At 37.4% G+C, this 20,157-nt stretch overlaps 1 protein-coding gene across 1 annotated transcript in view; it reads right to left on the reverse strand.

Moving 5' to 3' along the window:
- The window catches only part of FBXL17 (F-box and leucine rich repeat protein 17), a 509,105-nt gene that overhangs the window by 347,107 nt on the left and 141,841 nt on the right, over nt 1-20,157 (reverse strand). Inside the window, exon 5 of the mRNA XM_021701497.2 lies at nt 81-188. Coding sequence (XP_021557172.1) covers nt 81-188 — 108 coding nt within the window. The remainder of the gene's footprint in view (nt 1-80; nt 189-20,157) is intronic.

Below are 20,157 nucleotides of genomic sequence, written 5' to 3' on the forward strand. Positions count from 1 at the left end.
AGGAAGGAAGGAAGGAAGGAAGGAAGGAAGGAAGGAAGGAAGGAAGAGAAACGCTAAGGAGATGGAGCCACGGCACCTACCTTGGTGAGGTGAATGACTCCTTTAGAAGTAACTGAACAACCCATGAAGCCAACGTACTGAAGTTCAGGACAGTGCTCAGCAAATGCTTTCACCGACTGGTCTGTCACCTAGGGAAAGGACGTGAAGAACGTTATTCAAGGTGCTATTCCAGTCAGTTTAAGGATTTGGTCCTGCAAATTCCCTCTGCCCTATCTTGCATCATTAATATTTCCCTTTCCATCGGAGCATTTGAATCTGTCTATAAACATGCAGCAATATCTCCTCTGAGTTTTTTTAAGTTTATTTATTTAATCTCTACACCCAACGTGGAGCTCAAACTCACAACCCCAAGATCACAAGTCTCATGCTCTTGTTACTGAGCCAGCCAGGGACCCATCTCCTGCAGTTAAAAAATAGTCTCCCTTCATCTCACATCCCCTTTTCTCTATCACCCCATTTTTTTTTACTTCTTCATAGAAAACATTTTTTTAATTATTATTCTGTTATGTTAATCACCATACATTACATCATTAGTTTTTGATGTAGGGATCCATGATTCATTGTTGCGTATAACACCCAGTTCTCCATTCAGTATTTCAAAGATGTCAACGTCTCTACCATAACTTCTTCCTATCCAATCTCTCTCAACATATAAATATTCTACTGACATATAATTCTCATACTATAAAATTCACCTTTTCAAAGGGTACAGTTCAGTGGTTTTTAGCATATCCACAAGGTTGTGCAAACATCACCAATATCTAATTCCAGAACATGCTCATCACTCCCAAAGAAACCCCATGTCCATTAGCAGTCACTCGCCTACTCCACCCCTTGCCTTCAACCCCTGGCAACTTTCTGCCTCTAAGGACTTGCCAAGTCTGAACATTTTTTATAATGCAAATTATCTAACTGGTTCCTAAAATGCAACAAAGTTCTCTTTATAAGGTTTCTCCTTTCAAGTGTTTCTTCCAAGGAAATCCAATTTCGCCCCTCATGGCTTCAGATTCTTTTAATTTGGGTAGTGTGGTGATTAATTCTATGTGTCAACTTGACTATACCATGGGGTGCCCAAATATTTGATTAAACAGTATTCTTGGGTGTGACTGTGAGGATATTTCTGATGAGTTTACCATTTGAAATGGTAAACTGAGTAAAGCATTCTGTTCTCCCCAATGTGAGTGGGCCTCATCCAATCCATTTGAGGTCTGAATGGAACAAAAAAGTTGAGTAAAGGAGAATTTGTTCACTCCCTCTCTCTCTTTCTTGCTCTTTCTCTCTCTACCTGGCTATCTTCAAGCTGAGACAGCAGTCTCCTACCTTCAGACTCAGACTTGGGCTGGAACTTACACTGTTGGCTCTACTGGTTCTTAGGCCTTTAGACTCCAATCAGAACTCTATCATCAGCTTTCCTGTGTCTCCAGATTTGCAGCCTCAGATTTTGGAACTTCTTGGCTTCCATAAACGTGTGAGCCAATTCCTTACAATAATCGCTTTATAGAAACACACACACCCTCATACAGATTCTGTTTCTCGAGAGAACCCTGACTAATGTAATACATATTAGAATCCCCTGAGGAGTTTATTAAAACTTCAGAACCAAAAAGGGTGAGGCCAAAGAATCTGTATTTTTAAAAAGCTCTTGAGTGACTCGTAGGCGTGTGAAAAGTGTTGCAAAGAAGTTACCTTGACAGCTTTTGACATTTCTACCTGACCCTGCTTTAAACAAAGGGCAGAGTGAAATTGCTTTTTTGTCTCCCCCCAACCTCTGGAAAATTTCAATGTATAAAATTATCCTCTTGTAATTGTGCTAAAATTTTCTTCACTGTTCCACAAAGCGGTAATTTGTAAAAGAAGGTCCAAATATTCTCTACCACAGGCTTAATTTCAGATTCACTTTCCTCGCAGTCAAGATGAAATCAACAAGTTAAACACCTTTGTTAGTTTTTCAAACAGCAGAGACAAATCTCCTTTGCATTAGCTTTATTATGGGTGACTCTTTGTATCTTCCTTATCTATTCTGAATAGATATTGGAAAACAAAGGTATGTGGGTAGCATTAATTCTAAAACAATCACAAGAACATTTTCCTAAAATAATGAAACCAACAGCATCCATGGTACATCTGATAAAAGATTAATTCTGCTCAAAAGTAAAGTATGCTTTAGCATATTAAGACTAAGGGTGCCATTGATAAATTAAAAATGGGCTTTCCTGACACTCAGCTTTCTAAAAACATTATGTTAACAAAGAATATTGCAGGCACTAAAATCACCTGAAACCCCAATGGAAACCAATTTCTATTTATTTAAAAAGGGGGTGGGGGCTAACAGAGGTTAAATACATGTGGTCAGTTTGTTAAATACCCTGCCCAGTCTCACTCTAACATCTAGCCTTTCCTGCATCTGTTGTCAAGGAAGGAAGAGGAACTCAGATAAGGATTTAGGACACAAGAAAGCTCAGGTACAAGGTGTTAAATCTTTCACAGAGAAGAAAAAAGGGTATTAAAAATTTGGTTTGCGGGTCTCTCTCGTTCAGCTCAAGCAATCAAAATAAGAGAGCTCAGAGGAGCCCCCAGCATCAACATAAGTCAAGCAAGACCGAGTAAGTCCTTGGGGTACAGAAACACTAGTAGGCTTGGGTGTGTTTTAGAAGACTAATAAAAGGGCCTTGAAGATTTGGGTGGGGTCTGGTTCCATTCCCAAGGATAGAAAATCAGTTAGAAATTGGAGGCTAAACGTCTGGCAAAAACAAGAGGCAGGTACTGGTGAGTGTCAGCTTCTCTGAGACCCTGCAGCTTGACTGCCTCTTTTCAAATCCCAGGTGGGCCACTTATTAGCTGTGTGATTTTAAGCAAGTCATTTCATCTCTCTATACTTTGTTCCTTCTATACAACAGAGAAGATACTAGTACCTAGCTCACAGGGTAAAATATGAGGGTAGATAATGCATGTAAAATGTTTTGAACAGTGCAAGGTACATTGTAATTGCTCAATGCATTTTAGCTATTATCATCATAATCACTGCATGTTCTCCTTTCTTCTGTATTCTAATTCTTAGCCAGGACTAAGGGGTTGCCACATGTAAGAAAATAATTCAAAAAAAAGTGTAGTCAAAGTGTGCTAGCTTACTCACCTACTTATTCCAAGAGATTCTGATCATAATTTGGGGGCTCTAGGTTATGGGCTAAACTGTGGGATGAGAGTGAGGGAGACATAGGTAGAAGTTTATTATTGATCCACTATGGTAAAAAGAATCCCATTTTGTTACGGTTCTCAGCCTGACTGCACATCAGAATCACCTGAAGAGCTTCCCAATTTAATTTCTGGCAGAGAGCTGCATCAATTTTATTCGAAAAGCTCCCCAAGACAGTCTAATGTGCATGCAGCCTGGGTTATGAACAAGTTCCAAGGCCTTTCATTCAAAGTGCAGTCCTCAAACCAACAGCACTGGCATCACTTGGAACTTATTAAAAATGCAAAATCTCGGGCGCCTGGGTGGCTCAGTTGGTTGGGCGACTGCCTTCGGCTCAGGTCATGATCCTGGAGCCCCGGGATCGAGTCCCGCATCGGGCTCCCTGCTCAGCAGGGGGTCTGCTTCTCCCTCTGCCCTCTTCCCTCTCGTGCTCTCTGTCTCTCATTCTCTCTCTCTCAAATAAATAAATAAAATCTTTAAAAAAAAAAAAAATGCAAAATCTCAGACCCCACCACAGACCTACTGAATCCTAATCTGCATTTTAATAAGATCCCCAGATGATTTTTTTTTCCAATCTATTTATTTATAAGTAAGCTCTATACCCAATATGGGGCTCAAACGCACAACCCTAAGATCAAGAGTCTCATGCTTTATGGACTGAGCCAGCCAGGCACCCCCTCAGGTGATTCTTATGCACCAGAAGCTTGAGAAATACTGCTGAAGGGACAAGGGATTATGTCATCTTCTTGGGGACAGAAGAAGCAAAAACTGGGTAGCTATCTCATAACCCAAGTGCTATGGACAATTTTTTAAACAGCTTGATTGAGTTATAATTTATATACTATAAAATTCACTCATTTGAAGGCATAATTCATTGAGTTTTATTAACTTGTACAGCTCTGCAACCATCACCACAATCCAGTTTTAGAGTGCTTCCATTGCACCACCCCCAAAATTCTCTTTATCCTTTTGCCCATATGCAGTCAAACACAGCTCCCACCCCAGGGAACCAGTGATCTGCTTTCCATCACTGTACTTTTGCTTTTTCTAGAAATTCCATATAAAAATAATTATACCATAAGCAGTCTTTTGTTTCTAGCTTCTTTCACTAGCATAATGTTTTGGAGGTTCATCCTTGCTGCTACATGTATCAGTTGTTGGCTCATTTTGTTGCTGAGCAGAATTCCATTATATAGTGACAATACCTTTTATCTGTTCACCAGACGATAAATATTTGGATTGTCTCCAGTTTGGGCTTTGATAAAGAATGCTGCTGTGATCATCCACATACAATACTTTGTATGGACATACATTTTCATTTCTCTTGGATAAATATCTAGAAGAATTTCTGAGTCATGTAAGTTTCATTTTTTACACATTTTAAAAACTGGGTTGTCTTATTAAGTTGTAAGAGCTCTTTATATACTCTGGATACAAAGTCCTTTATCAGATATTTGTTTCATAAATATTTTTTTCCATTCTGTGCCTTGTCTTTTCATTTTCTTAATGGTGATCTTAGCTCTAACATTTAGGTCTATGGTGCTCTAGGAGTTAATTTGTTGAATAGTGCAAAGTGTTCATTTTTCTGCATACAAACATCCAATTGTCCTATCACCATTTGTTTAAAAAACCATATACTATGGAAGAATGCTAAAAAGCTCCAACTTGGGGGATGCCTGGGTGGCTCAGTCTGTTCAGTCTCACGGTCGTGAATTCGAGCCCCATGTTGCGCTCCACACTGGGCATGGAGCCTGCTTGGGGGGGGAAAAAACCCAAAAACAAAACAAAACAAAACTAGACTCCAACCTGGAATGGTTGGCCTTGAAGGATCATATATACTCAAAGACTGGGAAAACCAGGCAGCAGACAGGAACTGGTAGGCAAACAGAAATGTAGCTCAGGTTTTGGAAAGAAACATCATAAAAGAAGGGGAGAATGAGATCAGCTTGCAAAGCAAATTTTGATCTTTTAGTCAAAGCTGTGATGGAGAGAAAGAGGAAGATGAACTCAGATTCAATAGTGTTATCTCCTCACACGGCAGAGGTAGAGAAGGACCATATCCCTAAATTGGTATTCTAAAAGCTACACTTTTACTCCTGCATAAAGAGGATGCAGGTGCATTTAGTGTTACGATGAGAAAAGCATTGGTGGTAAGGAATGTTGGTTGTGTCTTCAGAGTTGAGAGAACCATGAAAAGCCTAAATAATACAAACATGCACAAAGATTCTAGTAGAGCTTCGGTTTGTGAATCTTAAGGGGGCCTTCTCCAGTGGCTAATCTAGAAGCAAATGAAAACCAGTAATTCAGGGAGCAAAGGGAAAAAGGAAGAGGATGCTGTTTCTCATAAACTCTTGGGAGCTGCACTCATCAGATATCTTTCTTGTGAGATCTAACATGGGGACAAGAGAGAAACATCTCCAGGAGGTAGAAATAATAGGCCTAAAAAATTCTGATATAGGGGAGAAGTGTAATAGTCACTGTGGTGGAGATGGCCATATATGACTAAAAAACTCTTGACTGGAAGAGAAAGAGCAGAAGATGAGCAGTACAGAGTCACTAATTTTGCTTGGAAAGTAGCTGTTTATAAATGTGATTTTGGACTGTGTATTCAGTCTCTGCACACAGCTCATACTCAGTAAAGATTTGGGGTCCTTGCAGCCAGAGTTGAAGAGGAGTAGGTGATAAAACAGCTAGAAAATAAAAATGCCTACTTTATCAAGGCCTTACCCTATGCCAAGCTAAGTCCTCTCTCTGCATCATCTGGAATCTTCATTACAGCTGTAAGAGGTATCCTTACTTCCATTTCATAGGTGACTAACATAAGCCTATTAGAGACGGACTTCCCCGAAATTACACAACTACAAGGTGGCAAAAAAAGGTGGGGCTTAAACTTCAGTCTTTTAGGTTTTAAAACACATGTTCTTTACCTTATACAAACTAGGTTGTGATTCATTTCATGGTGCTAATCTCACTCAAATGCAAGAGCAAATTCAAGGCCTTCCCTTCAGCCCCAAAGAAGTAGAGTGGCAGAGATCAAGGCACAATGGGTGAAGTGCTAGGGTGAAGGATGAAGAGAAGGGCTACCCTTGATTACTTTTTTCATCTCTGCAGGTAGGAGAGGTGTGATGCCACCACTGTGATAGTCTTGTATATTCTGAGAACCCTCCCAAAAGAGGGATGCATAGGAGAGGGCTGGAGTAATCTAATTCAGAACTGTTAAAGAAGCAGGATTAATAGTAGTGAATTACAAAGCCACAGAAGTAGAAACTGGTAATCCAAGAAAATGCCCTCATCTAGAAAGGATTAGAATAAAAAAAAAAAAAAAGTAAGGATGGGAGAAGCTTTTACATAAATTTCAGGATTCTCAATGAAGAGATGCAATTTTATTCTTATTTTAACACTTAAATGTTTCCTTGGAATGTGGGAGGAGAGATCTGTCTTCATCAGATACCTGGGAATGAAAGGAATTTGTAGTACTAATTCTAAAAAGGTAGAGCACCCTTTGGACATGGCTATACTGCTGGCATTATAGAATGTACATGAGTGTACTAATATAAAACTATTTCTTGACCTTGCTCAAAAAACTTAAAAAAATATTTCACCCAAACCTAGTAATCCAGGACCTAGAGATACATACTTTTAATAAGTTTTCTTAATGATTCTTACAGAATCAATCCAGAAACAGTCCTATTTTGGGGGTCTTTTTTAAGTTTTTATTTAAAATCCAGTTAGTTAACATACAGTGTAATAAGAGTTTCAGGTGTACAGTTTAGTGACTCAACACTTCCATATATCACCTGGTGCTCATCACAAGTGCTCTCCTTATTCCGCATCCCCTATTTAACCCATCTTCCCCCCCCACCTCCCCTCTGGTAACCATCGGTTTATTCTCTGTAGTTAAGAGTCTGTTTCTTGGTTTGCCTCTCTCTTTTTTTTCCACTACGATCATTTGTTTTGTTTCTTAAATTCATATTTGGTCTCCCCATCTATCCCATTTACTACTCTACCCCCAGTGCTGGGCACAGGACCTGGCATACCACAGAAGCCCCAAAAATAAAAAGTAATGAATACCTGAAGTACTGTTTTGATGCACGTTAATGGCTTGTTGGTTCAGTACTGAAAAACAACAAATCCTTCTAATGCCAAGAAAATGTGAATTGTTTATCTTATTTGTTCCAAGCGTCAAAGAATGAGACAAATGGCTTCATGAAGCTAAGGATGGGATTTTCAAAGAAAATCTGGAGTGGACAGGAAAACCACAGTGGGGAAATTAGCGGCGTCCCTGGTAAATCCCACTCAAGACCTCAGAACCCATTCAAGGCTTTCTCTCTAACTCAGGGAAAAAGAGCAACAGGGATCAAGGGCATCACGAGTCTACTTCCTAGGGAATTTTTCAGGAGGAATGCTAACCTTTGATTATTTTTTTCATCTCTTACAGCCAAAGTGGTCAGTGGGCCTGTGCGGTGCCCTCATCTTCTGAATGCAAAACAGAGCCAGCATAAAGCAATCTGCTTAGGTGGGGTTCTAACTGAGCATTATAACCGAAGGGCAAAACATTTCCATGTGTTCCAGTTTAGTAAGATTCACCAGACAAGAAAAGCCATATGGATGCCAGGCAGGAGCCAGGTGGAATAGAGTTTGGTTGTTTGAGGAACCATTTGGGAGTAACCATTTGAATGGATTATGGGTTTAAGAAAGCAGAAGAGAAGTGACCCCAGTAGTAAATGACTACCCCAGTCTACTAAATCAGCACTATCTTTAAAAATAAAAAAGTCATGTTTATAGAGTATTTAATGAAGGGCTTATTTCATTCAGAGTTGCTCAGTTTCTTAAATCCCTTTTTTTTTTTTTAAAGATTTTATTTATTTATTTGAGAGAGAGAGCATGAGAGGAGGGCAGGTCACCTCATGTTAAGTACTAACACAGTATGAAGATAAGGTATAGTCCCTGCCTCTAAGAGCAGAAGCTAAAGGCTGTATAGGAACAGGTCTGGCTCCCACAACTACCAGAGAGATTCCTGGGAGTATTTCAGTCTGTACATTGCATCCCAGTTTAGTTCAGTTCAGTTTCCCAAGGCCTTCTGACTAGATCTGAAAACCAAGGTTGAAGACGTAACCAGATTATGAAGGGCTGAAAGCCAGGCAGAATGGTTTTGACTTGATAATGAAGGAATCTGTTTTATTGGTAATATAAGAAATGTAGAGCTAAAACATACTGCAGGCCCATGACTAATGGAGCCATTCATTAAAGGCTCTAAGAGAAGGGTGATGAAGGGAAAGTTGTACAGCAAAGTCCAGCAGGTATACACAGGACCAGCCAAATGGATAGTTTGGCTTCAAAGAAGCTGGTCAGAAGGCTGTAGCCACAGCAGAGTCCATGTCGCCTTGGTGAGGCACAGCCACACACCAGAATCAGTGAGCACCCACACCTGACAACTGACAGTGAGTATGTCAAGTACTGCGATAGTGAAAATCCCAAATGGAATAACTTTTTTTTTTTTAAAGATTTTATTTATTTGAGAGAGAGAGAATGAGAGAGAGAGAACATATGAGAGGGGATAGGGTCAGAGGACGAAGCAGACTCCCTGCCGAGCAGGGAGCCCGATGCGGGACTCGATCCAGGGACTCCAGGATCATGACCTGAGCCGAAGGCAGTCGCTTAACCAACTGAGCCACCCAGGCGCCCGAAATGGAATAACTTTTATTTAAATACCCAGTAAATACACATTATACGGATAGGATCTTTAAAAATGGAACACAATAAAAATTTCTCCATTTGTTCATCAAATCTTGAAGATCTACAAAAGATCTTTCATTTTCATTTTCATCTTCCTTTACTTTTCTGTATATCTTTCACAATTAGTGGACTAGAAAGCCTTCTGTGAAACAATATTGCAAAAAAACACCAAAAAAATGGCAATTGTCACATTAACAGGAAATAATTATGGAGACAAAACACTTAGTATAGATTTGCTTTATAAGTCATTTCAGTTAAGACCTTCACCACGGTGCTCTTCATTTAATAAAAATTTCATACCTTTAATAGATTTTTAAAAGAAATCTAAAGGCAGATTATTTAAAATCATTTTCTTTTAAACCATGATCAGACAACAATATTTACTGGGCCCATGCTATATGCCACATACACTGTACCACACAACAGTTAAGACATACAGACTGCCTTCATGGAGTTTATAAACAATTTGGTGAGGAGGACAAATGTTTAACATTTGATGCAAATGTAATCACTATATTAATACAGTCACTGAATTATTACATTCTATATATGCCATTCTTACGTAGTTCACATGGAAAGGAACCAAAAATATGACTAAAAATTACACTTAATTATTACAAATAAGATTTCCTCCAAACATCTGAAGCTAAGTCTTAATTAGATGCCTGATATATTTTCAGTAGAGAGATATAATAAATACTGATTTTATATATCATGAGAAAAACAAGGATTATTCAAGACCTCATATTTGCTAATACAACTCTGACTTTAAATTAGCATGATATAATTATTTCATTAAATCAGAAGCACAAAGCACTGAAATTTAATTTTTAGCTTTTTTATTATTGAAGTATAGTTGACATACAATGTTATATCAGTTTCAAGTGTACAACATAGTGATTCAACAATTCTATATATCCAATGCTCACCATGATAAATGTAGTCCAGTCACCTACCACATTATAACAATATTATTACTATAATAACTGGAAGTTTGTACCTCTTAATTCTCTTAATCCCTTCATCTATTTCACCCATCCCCCTACCCCCCTCTCTTCTTTTAGCTTTTTATTAAAAAATATTTCAAAAATATACAATAGAAGACAAACTAGTAAAATAAACCTCCATTTGCCAATCATTTAGTTTCAATAATTGCTAATTCATGGCCAACCTTGTTTCATCAATAACCCCATCCACTTATAAAACATCACATTTATCAGCAAATATTTTAGTATATCTCTAAAAGATAAGGCTCTTTTAAAGATCATAGCCATGATGTCATTATCATTTCAGCAAAAATGTTCATGTAAGACTTAATATGAACTATGTATAGTTTTTATGGAGATAATAATCCAACACAGTGCTTTAAAAATCTCATTAAGATTTTACCATAATTTTATAAAAACTGACCCTTTGTCAACAAGGGCATTGAAATTCATAACTAATCATTTTCTAAAAGTCTAGAATTCCATTAGCGTCCAATGAGAATCTGATCATTTGATGGCTTATTTGACCTTCCCTGATTTTTGCTCATTCTATCTTGCTTAATGTTAGTCTGGGTTTGGAAAAGTCAGACTGGTTGATAAAAAGAGATTTATAAATTATGCATTAAAAGTATTGTGAAAGGGAAAGACATTGGTCCAGAACTAATGGCACAGATATTTTGTCCCTATTAAAAAGATCTATGATAGGCTGGGTATAACTTAACCACTTCCTTGTAATTTGCTGACCAAGTTTCTTTGACTAATAATGCTTTAGTTTATTGAAATTCAATATTTGGATAATCTAAATGAAACAGAAGAATTAGTCTATTCTGCATCTGCTCATCCTTTAATTAACGGAAGGGTGAATCTAAAAGCAATCTACTAATGTAACAATCATAGATGTATTTAGCAATAATATTTATAAAGTATTTTCTAGTACACATACACATTTGTACACTCACTCAGTGAGATAAATGGGCAGGTATGGTTTCTATTTTACTAATGAAGAAGTAGATAAGTTAAAGTAACTTGCCCAAGGTTACATATGAGCCCCATACTCTTTTCACTACAACAAAATCAATAATATACTCAAAATAAAACCAAAGAATCTATTTAAGCACTAAATCTGGGATCAATTAAGTAATAAGTACACATAATTGAAAACAAAGTAGTTGTTTCATACACATACAATTAATTCTTTGGTCCTATCACCAAAAAAAGTTTCCGTTCTCTGAAAGTAAAGTCTTTCCATTCTGTCAAACTTTATTTCATTTCTAAATAAATCCTTTAAATTAACAGATATAGTTAATTTGAGGATTCATTTCAAAGAGCATAAAAGAGAAATTCACAAGAGTATGATTGAAGACTAAATTAAATCCATCAGACAGATCACTTATGAAAATTTCATTATGCGTATGTGTATCGTGTTATGTAAGAAAATAGGAAAAAATAGAAGTAATACATATAACTTGAATTCTGAATCATCTAACCTTGAATGAAGTTTCATCATAAAAGGTGAAATGAAATTAAGTCCCAGAGGGCTAACACACAAAGAAGAGTGGAAGAATTCTGAATAGCAGAAAAGCTAGTTAGTATTTCAAAAAGCGTGCTAAAATTCACAAAGGGAAAAGCCAGCCATAATAAAAGTAATTTTACTTAGATTTCCAAACTTTCTCTGGTTCTTTCTTTACCTATGTAACTAGGCATCCTCTGCTTCCTTTCCCAACCTCTGCCAGAATCCCTCTTTCTCTGCAAGCCATTTGTTTTCCTCTCCCCTTTCCATCTGTCACTTCACCTCAACTCAACTCCTTTCTCTGGGTCTTGCCTTTCCTTGTCCTCATGTTTCTCCTGAATCTTTTAGGCCCACTGTCGTACCGTTTCTTAAGTGGCTGGTCATAATAAGGAATGAAAGCATTTTAAACACAATTTTTTTTTAAAGATATTTATTTGACAGAGAGACACAGCGAGAGAGGGAACACAAGCAGGGGGAGTGGGAGAAGCAGGCTTCCCGCCCAACAGGGAGCCCAATGTGGGGCTCGAGCCCAGGACCCTGGGACCATGACCTGAGCTGAAGGCAGACGCTTAATGACTGAGCCACCCAGGTGCCCCTTAAACACAATTTTTTAAAAGATTTTGTCAGAGAGAGAGAGAGCGCGCACAAGCAGGGGGAGCAGCAGGCAGAGGGAGAAGCAGGCTCTCTGCTGAGCAGGGAGCCCGATGTGGGACTTGATCCCAGGACCCTGGGAACATGACCTGAGCTAAAGGCAGACGCTTAACTGACTGAGCCAACCAGGCATCCCTTAAACGCAGTTACTGTATTAATTTCAAATCAGTGATATTAAACTTTTTATTTATCTCAAATAGAAACATCAGATTATATGGCTGTCTAAGAAATCACTGAACTCAGACTGCCTAGGTTGCAATCCACCTCCACCTCTTCCTAGCTGTGTCACTTTAAGGAAGTTATTTATTATCTAAATAATATGAACCTAATGGAATTCTTGTGAGCATTCCAAGAGAATCAATGTGCTAAGCACCTACCATGCAAAGTGCTCAAAAAACGATAGCCACTACTCAGTGTATACATTTCCTTTCCCCAATTCCATGAAGCTGGAACATTATTGTACTAAGTTAATTTTTACTCTTATCATTATACTTGATAGAAATAGATTAGCACTTAATGAAAATCTCTGTTGTAATATGTCCCACCGGCCACCACCAAGTCATTGTAAATGGAAATAACAATTCATAAACTGTTCTACTCTATACATGTTCACCAGGCTGAAGTTACGTATGGCGGAGGTAGGGGCGTGGGGTGGAGAACACAAGTTAAATGAGACTTCTGGTTGGTAAAATATCAGTAACAAGTTTAACAAGCACACAACAGGTTCACCTGTGTTTTGCAATATATTTTAAGTAACAGGTAATAAAAGGAAATAACCCAAATAATTTTGTTAGGGTACATTGATTCTATTATTAATGTTTGAACTTGACAAATTATTTTACTCTAAGCACTTAGATATGACAGCACATTCCTATTGTTAAAGGCTTTGTAAGGCATAACAAAGTATATACACCCAAAATTAGGCTTTGTAATGCTTTTAAATATACATGGTGTTGGGTAATAAGTAGAATAGCGAAGTTTTTTATCTGTAATTATAAGGAAGGTTTCTACAAAGGTGTTTTAACTCATGAATATATAAGTGGATTTCATTTAAATGTATAATATTCTATAGCAACAAAGAACACCCCCCGCTCTGGGAGGCTAATGTGTAATATGCAAAAAGAAAATGCACAGAAGCAAGAGCACAACCTTCAAAAAGTCACTTGTGTTTGTGAAAATATTTCAGATTAAGCTTTAATATTTTAACAGGAGAAAATGCTTCCCAGGATGAATAAAATCTAACCAAGGTATAAAGCCCTAACAATCTGTGTTTTAATCATAAATGAAAGACAATAATCACTTGTTAAAAAAAAAGAGTACAAACATCTAATGTATGAATATAGAACATTTCTTACATATTCACGTTAACATTCTTTAAACAAGAAAACCTATCATCAAAAAACAAAACCTAAAATTAGGTTATACATTTTTCATCATGTCAGACAAATACATTCATAGCTCACTAAATGTTCTTTCTTACATTTCAAACAGCTTATAAAATCCCACCTCATTTAATAAGGTTTCCACAATAATTGGAAGTAAAGACGGTGAGTCCGTCACCCACCCTTGACCCAATCCACTTGGTACGCACACTTAACCTTCACAAAAGCAGCCATGCTAAGTAACATGAATGCAAAGAAGGCATTTTCTTTGTCCATTCTGGCAGAGAAAAGAAAGCATATTGTATAAATCACTTCATTTTTTAAATTAGAAGCTCAGAAAGGGTAGAGCTCATGCTGTACAAGGTCAAGAACAGATTCATTTCTCCAGGTACAGGGATCAAGAACGTTTTCAAGTATTTTCATAATGCTTTCCCCAAGTCCAAGTTAACATGTACCAGTAGCACAGGGCGTGACAGATAGTAGGTGCTCAATAAACATTTACTGAGTACATGAATGAATACATGAATGAATGGAGTAAATGAATGAATAAAAGAAATCCAAGAGGGGCACCTGGCTAGCTTAGTAGGTAGAGCATGCGACTTCTGATTTTAGGGTCATGAGTTTGAGCCCCACTTCAGGTGCAGAGTTTACTTTTGAAACATTACAGGAAAGGCAGGTACTGGAAAAACCATCATCACTGAGGATGAAACAACAAAAAAAAGTCAGTATTTGAGTGCCTATCCGCCAGGTACTATGCTAGATGATTTCATTTGTATTTATTTAAACTACAGTGTAAAAGTCTTAAGGATGTTTACACGTTTTAAACACAGGAAAAACACTTCTGGGTACCTCTAGGCAACAGGCTAAGCAGAGAAGTAGACAGATTTGTGGACCAGAATACTTACTGCAGCACTATCTATAGTAATGAAAAACTGAAACCTCCCTAATATATTACAATGGTTGAATGATGCTGTATATTTTTGATAAAGTGCTATGTGGCCAGGAAAGATCATATTTTTTAAAACATTTAATGAAGGAGGAAAACACAACATAATTGAAAAAGCAGAATATACAATTATTAGGAGTAGATATATGATTCTATTAAGCATATATGCAGAGAGAAAAAACTGAGAGATAAAATGTTAACCACATCTTTGTACTGGGATTATATAAATGTGATTTTAATTTTCTTTATGCTTTTCTTATTTTCCAAAGTTCTACATCAATATTTTTATTCTTGTAGTCACAGAAGAAAAGTACTAATGCAGGGAAAAAAACATGGGAGAGGGCTTTTTAAACTTTATTCTTTTATTTTAACCTAAAATTTTCATACATTTTGAGAAAAATTTAAGAAAAAAAATACATTTTCTTAGAAATCAGAAAAAATAGAATATAAATTATTTTAACATATAAGCTATTAAATATAAATTAGTACTATATGTCTACCTGGCCTTTATTTTTTTTAAGGTTTTTTTTTTTTTTAAGTAATCTCTACACCCAGTGGGGGGCTCAAACTCACAACCCCAAGATCAAGAGTTGCTTGCTCTACCGACTGAGCCAACCAGGCACCCCAGTGGCCTTTCTTCTTCTAAAATCGTTCTATAAACTATGCAATAAGAAGAAAATGTACTATAAAGCAATATACAGTACATCTATGTACCTTTGCTTGGGTAGACCAAAACCAAGTTTTTAAGAATCTGCTTATATTTTTTCCTTTACATTAAAAAAAAAGGTAAAATTTTTTCAGGGGTGCCTGGGTGGCTCAGTCGTTAAGCATCTGCCTTCGGCTCAGGTCATGATCCCAGGGTCCTGGGATCGAACCCCGCATTGGGCTCCTTGCTCGGTGGGAAGCCTGCTTCTCCCTCTCCCACTCCCCCTGCTTATGTTCCTGCTCTATCTCTCTCTCTGTCAAATAAATAAATAAATAATCTTTAAAAAAATGTAAAATTTTCAAAATTATTAAGGAACAGGAAGAATACTATATAGAGTCAATTCACTAGTTTAGAACCAAAATACAAATCAGAAATTTTTCCAACATGCAGCTAGATTACAAAACAAGATATACAGTTAGAACTCAGTATTAAAAGGTACTTTCAATGTACACAAATATGAGACATGTAGTGGAGGGATGCATTCCAGAAGTTCACAAAGCCAACTGCTTCAGCAACATGGTGATAAGATGCTTGTATCACATAGTTTCTCACCTGTATTTTGTCTGAAAACAATATAAACCAAATGTATCCCAGACCTCACTCATATGAGACTATAAAATAGGGTCAAATTTGCTTCTAATGACCTAATTAGGGAGCTAAAATTCCCCACTAGTCTGACTGATGGAAATTAGCATCTCTTAATTTTCTCCATAGTCATTTCTGAGATGCCCAAAGCAATGCCTCACTCCTGCCCAATGCCCATCTGTTAGCTGCTATTCCCACAAGGTGTTGACTTGTTCTGCTCCTCCTTCTCTGGTTCCTGTTGCTCCGTGTCTGTTACAGCAGAGCCACTCAACAGAGCTGAAGGTTTGTCCTGCCTCTCACCACCACCCCAGTGTCACAGTGTGATCTCCTGCAGCTCTTGAGATTTTAGCCCTTGGGAGTGCCCCTGCACAGCAGAAGTAGAACCAACGGAACCAGGGGAATCCGTCCTCCTTGACTTTGGCCAACCTTCCCACCTGAGTCCCCAGAGCCTTTCTGTTGGGGCCCACCATCTCACAATGTCTGTCTGTCTCTCATATACAATTTGTGGCCCTCTCCCTCTAACCACTGGAATTAAAAATAAGTACAAGGGGTTGAATGAGGAAGAGATGACATACAACTTATAACTTTCCTTAGTCTTTCTACCACAAATCTCCCCCACTTCTGCATGTTTTCAAAATGTACACATCAGGGGCACCTGGGTGGCTCAGTCGGTTGGGCATCTGCCTTTGGCTCAGGTCATGATCCCAGAGTCCTGGGATCGAGCCCCACGTTGCTCTCCCTGCTCAGCGATGCGCCTGCTTCTCCCTCTCCCTCTGCCTCTCCCCCCCACCCCGGCGCTACCCCCTGCTTGTGCTCTCTCGCTCTCTCTCTCTGTCAGATAAATAAATAAAATCTTAAAAAAAAAATGTAGACATCAGAAACTGGCAAACGCTATGTGTACAAGCATGTATATAAAAAGAAATGGGTGTAACAGGCATCTCTATAATCTGGAGTCACAAAAACTGGATCTGAATCACTCATTTCACTATACACTAGCCACATACTTAACCTCTCCAAATCCCAATACTGTCATCTTAAATAGAGCTACTATATATTATTTGCCCCCATCAAGTTGTTGTGAGGATTACAAGAGATAATGCATATAAAGGACCCATGTAATACAAGCTCAGTACAATTGCTTTCAAATGAATCTGTTAATTTGGCAAAAGATGCAAAAGATTATATGTTAGTCTGGGGTGAAACCTAAATTTTCAGTTTCATAAAGAAAAAAAACCACTAAAGCATCAAAACAAACATAGCTTTGTTCAATGAGGTTTTTGGTTTAGTTGAGGAGGTTTGGTCTCTTAAAATCTTGGGCAATCTGTACTCACCTAACATTGTATAGTTCATTATATTCAGAGGATGCAAAGGAACATAGTAAAGTGCCTAACTGGAAGTCAGATTTTAATCTGAATTCAGTTCATAAATGTTTATCATCAGCTATGTAAAGGCCCTGTCTAGTATGTATGTGTATACGTGGTAGTGGAAGGTAATATACACAAATACCCATAATAACATGAGATAAATGCTAAAATAGTTTTGCAAAATTACTTTGGGATCACAGAAGACAAAGCAATTTGTTTTATAAATTTGTAGAGGGACCAAAAGGTATCTGAAAAGTTGCAAAAGGAGAGACCTTTAAAAGAGCATCACAGGCATGGAGGTAAGGTAGGACCGTGACAGAACAAGAGGTACAAGGGTCCAGAGATGTGAATGTACAAAATACATGCTAAGAATGAAAAAATCCAGGTATCAAATTCTGGCTCTGCCCTAGGCAGGACTGTGGCCAGCTTGGATATAATACTGAATCTTCTATACCACAGTTTCATATTCTGTAAAATGGAGATAAGACTATCAGATTAAGGCTTTCCCATAAATAAGTTCATTCTCATAAAAATATAAGATACTACAATTAAATTTATTTTACTATTAATATCAGATTCTTTCTAACCTCAGATTTGAAATTTTTAACATAATATGCCTTTATAAAATTAATATATAAACTTCTGATATTCAAAGTTGATTTTTACGAAGTCTTGAGCATATTTTAGTTTTACTCATGCCATTTAGCTTTTACTGCCTTCCAAACATCTTCAGAGTATTCATGGCTTCTGACAGCTTGTATCATTTATCTACACAAAGCTAGGAAGTGGGACATGATTCCTATCTGTCAGGTGTCAGGAATTAACATTCAAGCTAGCACTGTGGTTACAGAATAGGACGAACTATTCTACTCGTCCCACTAAGTACAGCAAAAACCCTGGGCATCAGATATAAAACAAACACATTCAGACTCTGATCCTTTGACTAGAAACACCAGCACAGCAGAGTTTTCCTGAGGCCATTTTTTGAAGGGTGTTTGTTTGTTGTCTATGCTCAGTGATGTTTCCAGATTGCTGGCTTCTCCAGCACCCAGTCAAGGATATATAAGGGAAAAAAGACAATCCAGAGAGTTCACCACTGTGTTGTATTCAGGTTCCCAGGAAAAGACAATCAAGAGATGCCAATACCAAGATGATGCAGATGTTGGAATTATCTGATGAAGAATGTTAAATTGGCCATCATAAAAATGCTTCAGTGAACAATTACATATATTCTTGAAACAAATAAAAAAAAATAGAAGTATCACTAAAGAAACTGAAGATATAAAGAAGAACCAAATGGAACTGAAAAGTAAAATAACCAAAAAAATTATTGGATACTCTCAACAGCAGAATAAAGACAAGAGAGGAAAGAATCTATAAAATTGAAGACAGAACAATAGAAAGTATCCAATCTGGAAAACAAAATGAAAATAGACAAAAAAAAAAAAAATGACAAAAGCCTTAGGTACCTGTGTAACTAAATCAAAAGATTGAACATTCATATCATCAGAATTCCAGAATAAGAGGAGAAAGAATGTGGAACTAAAGAGTACTCAAAGAAATAATAGAAGAAATTTCCCCAAATTTAAAGAAATAAGCCTACAAATTCAAGATGAATGAGCCCCAAACAGGATAACCCCCCAAAAATACATGCCAAGACATATCATAATTAAACTCCTAAATACCAAAGACAAAAAAAAAATCTTGAAAGCTGCAAAATCTCTCCGCACTAGAATTTGAAAAACAATTCAATGGTACAACAGGTTTCTAATCAGAAAACATGGACACCAGAGACAAATGGGATGAAAGAAAAAATTACTTTGGGATCACAGAAGACAAAGCAATTTGTTTTATAAATTTGTAGAGGGACCAAAAGGTATCTGAATACCTTTTCTTTCATGTGATGAAAGAAAAGAACTTTCAAGCCAGGATCCTGTAGCCAGCAAAAATATCCTTCAGGAATGAATTGGAAACCAAGACATTCACAGATAAAAACTTACAAAATTTGTTGCCAGCAGATCTACTCTAAAGAACAACAAGAGAAAGTTCTTGAAATGGAAAGGACACAATAAAAAAAATAATCTTGGAACATTAGAAAGTACAGAGGAGCAACAGAAAAAGTTAAAATATGGATAAATAAATTAGACTTTCCTTCTCCTTTTGAGTTTTCTGTATTATACTTGACATCGAAACATTAAAGCAAGAACAGACCAAGAAAAATTCAAAAGCCAGGTTCAACCCATCGTAATTCCCTTTCCCATCCTTTTCTCTCTCAACCAGTAAAAGGACACATGATCTTGATCCCCTGGCCTAGAGACCTAACTCCTTCCTGATCCTGCACTGTAAGGAGTAGGCATGCTTTGTCTCTGTTACTGCTTTAAGAAAGGGGGATTTCAGTCTCTCTCCCTCTACAAAAGGGATGCAACAAGCCAGGAAGGCACCTGCCGGATAGAAAACCCTTAAGATGATTTTTAATCATGGCAGGAACAAATGATTAAAAGTGAAGGCTGATTCTACTTACGATCTGGCCAAACACTACAAAATATACTGCTTTATTCTGTACCAATATGTTAATTTATGAAAACATATCTAATCAGTATTACAAACAGCACCATGCATATTTTATTATAAATTAGGAGAATTCTACATTTAACTTATTCAAAGAATGAAGCTGGTTGATCTGCTACCTTTGTAAGGCGATGAACTTGCATAAGAATGCAACTTACACAGAAACAGAAAGAAAAGGGAGCACTGCACCCCTGCATTCAGAAATGCTATCTACTCTGGCCTCAGTTCATAATGTACTACTCCAAGCAAGATGCCCTGAGGAGCAGTGTAAAGCTAAGAACAAAACATATTATGACCCATATTTTCTAAGAACATGCTATTAGAGGTCACCTGCCCACAATTAGACATATTCCCATACTAACAAAATACGAGTGCAGGGAAAATCCCATCAGAGCCACCACTAAGTAAGTCTTCTTTCCTTTACCCAAAAGTAAACCCCAATGAATGAAGAGATTGTAAAAATAGTTAGG

This window comes from Neomonachus schauinslandi, chromosome 7 (assembly GCF_002201575.2).
Source record: "Neomonachus schauinslandi chromosome 7, ASM220157v2, whole genome shotgun sequence".
NCBI lineage: Eukaryota > Metazoa > Chordata > Mammalia > Carnivora > Phocidae > Neomonachus > Neomonachus schauinslandi.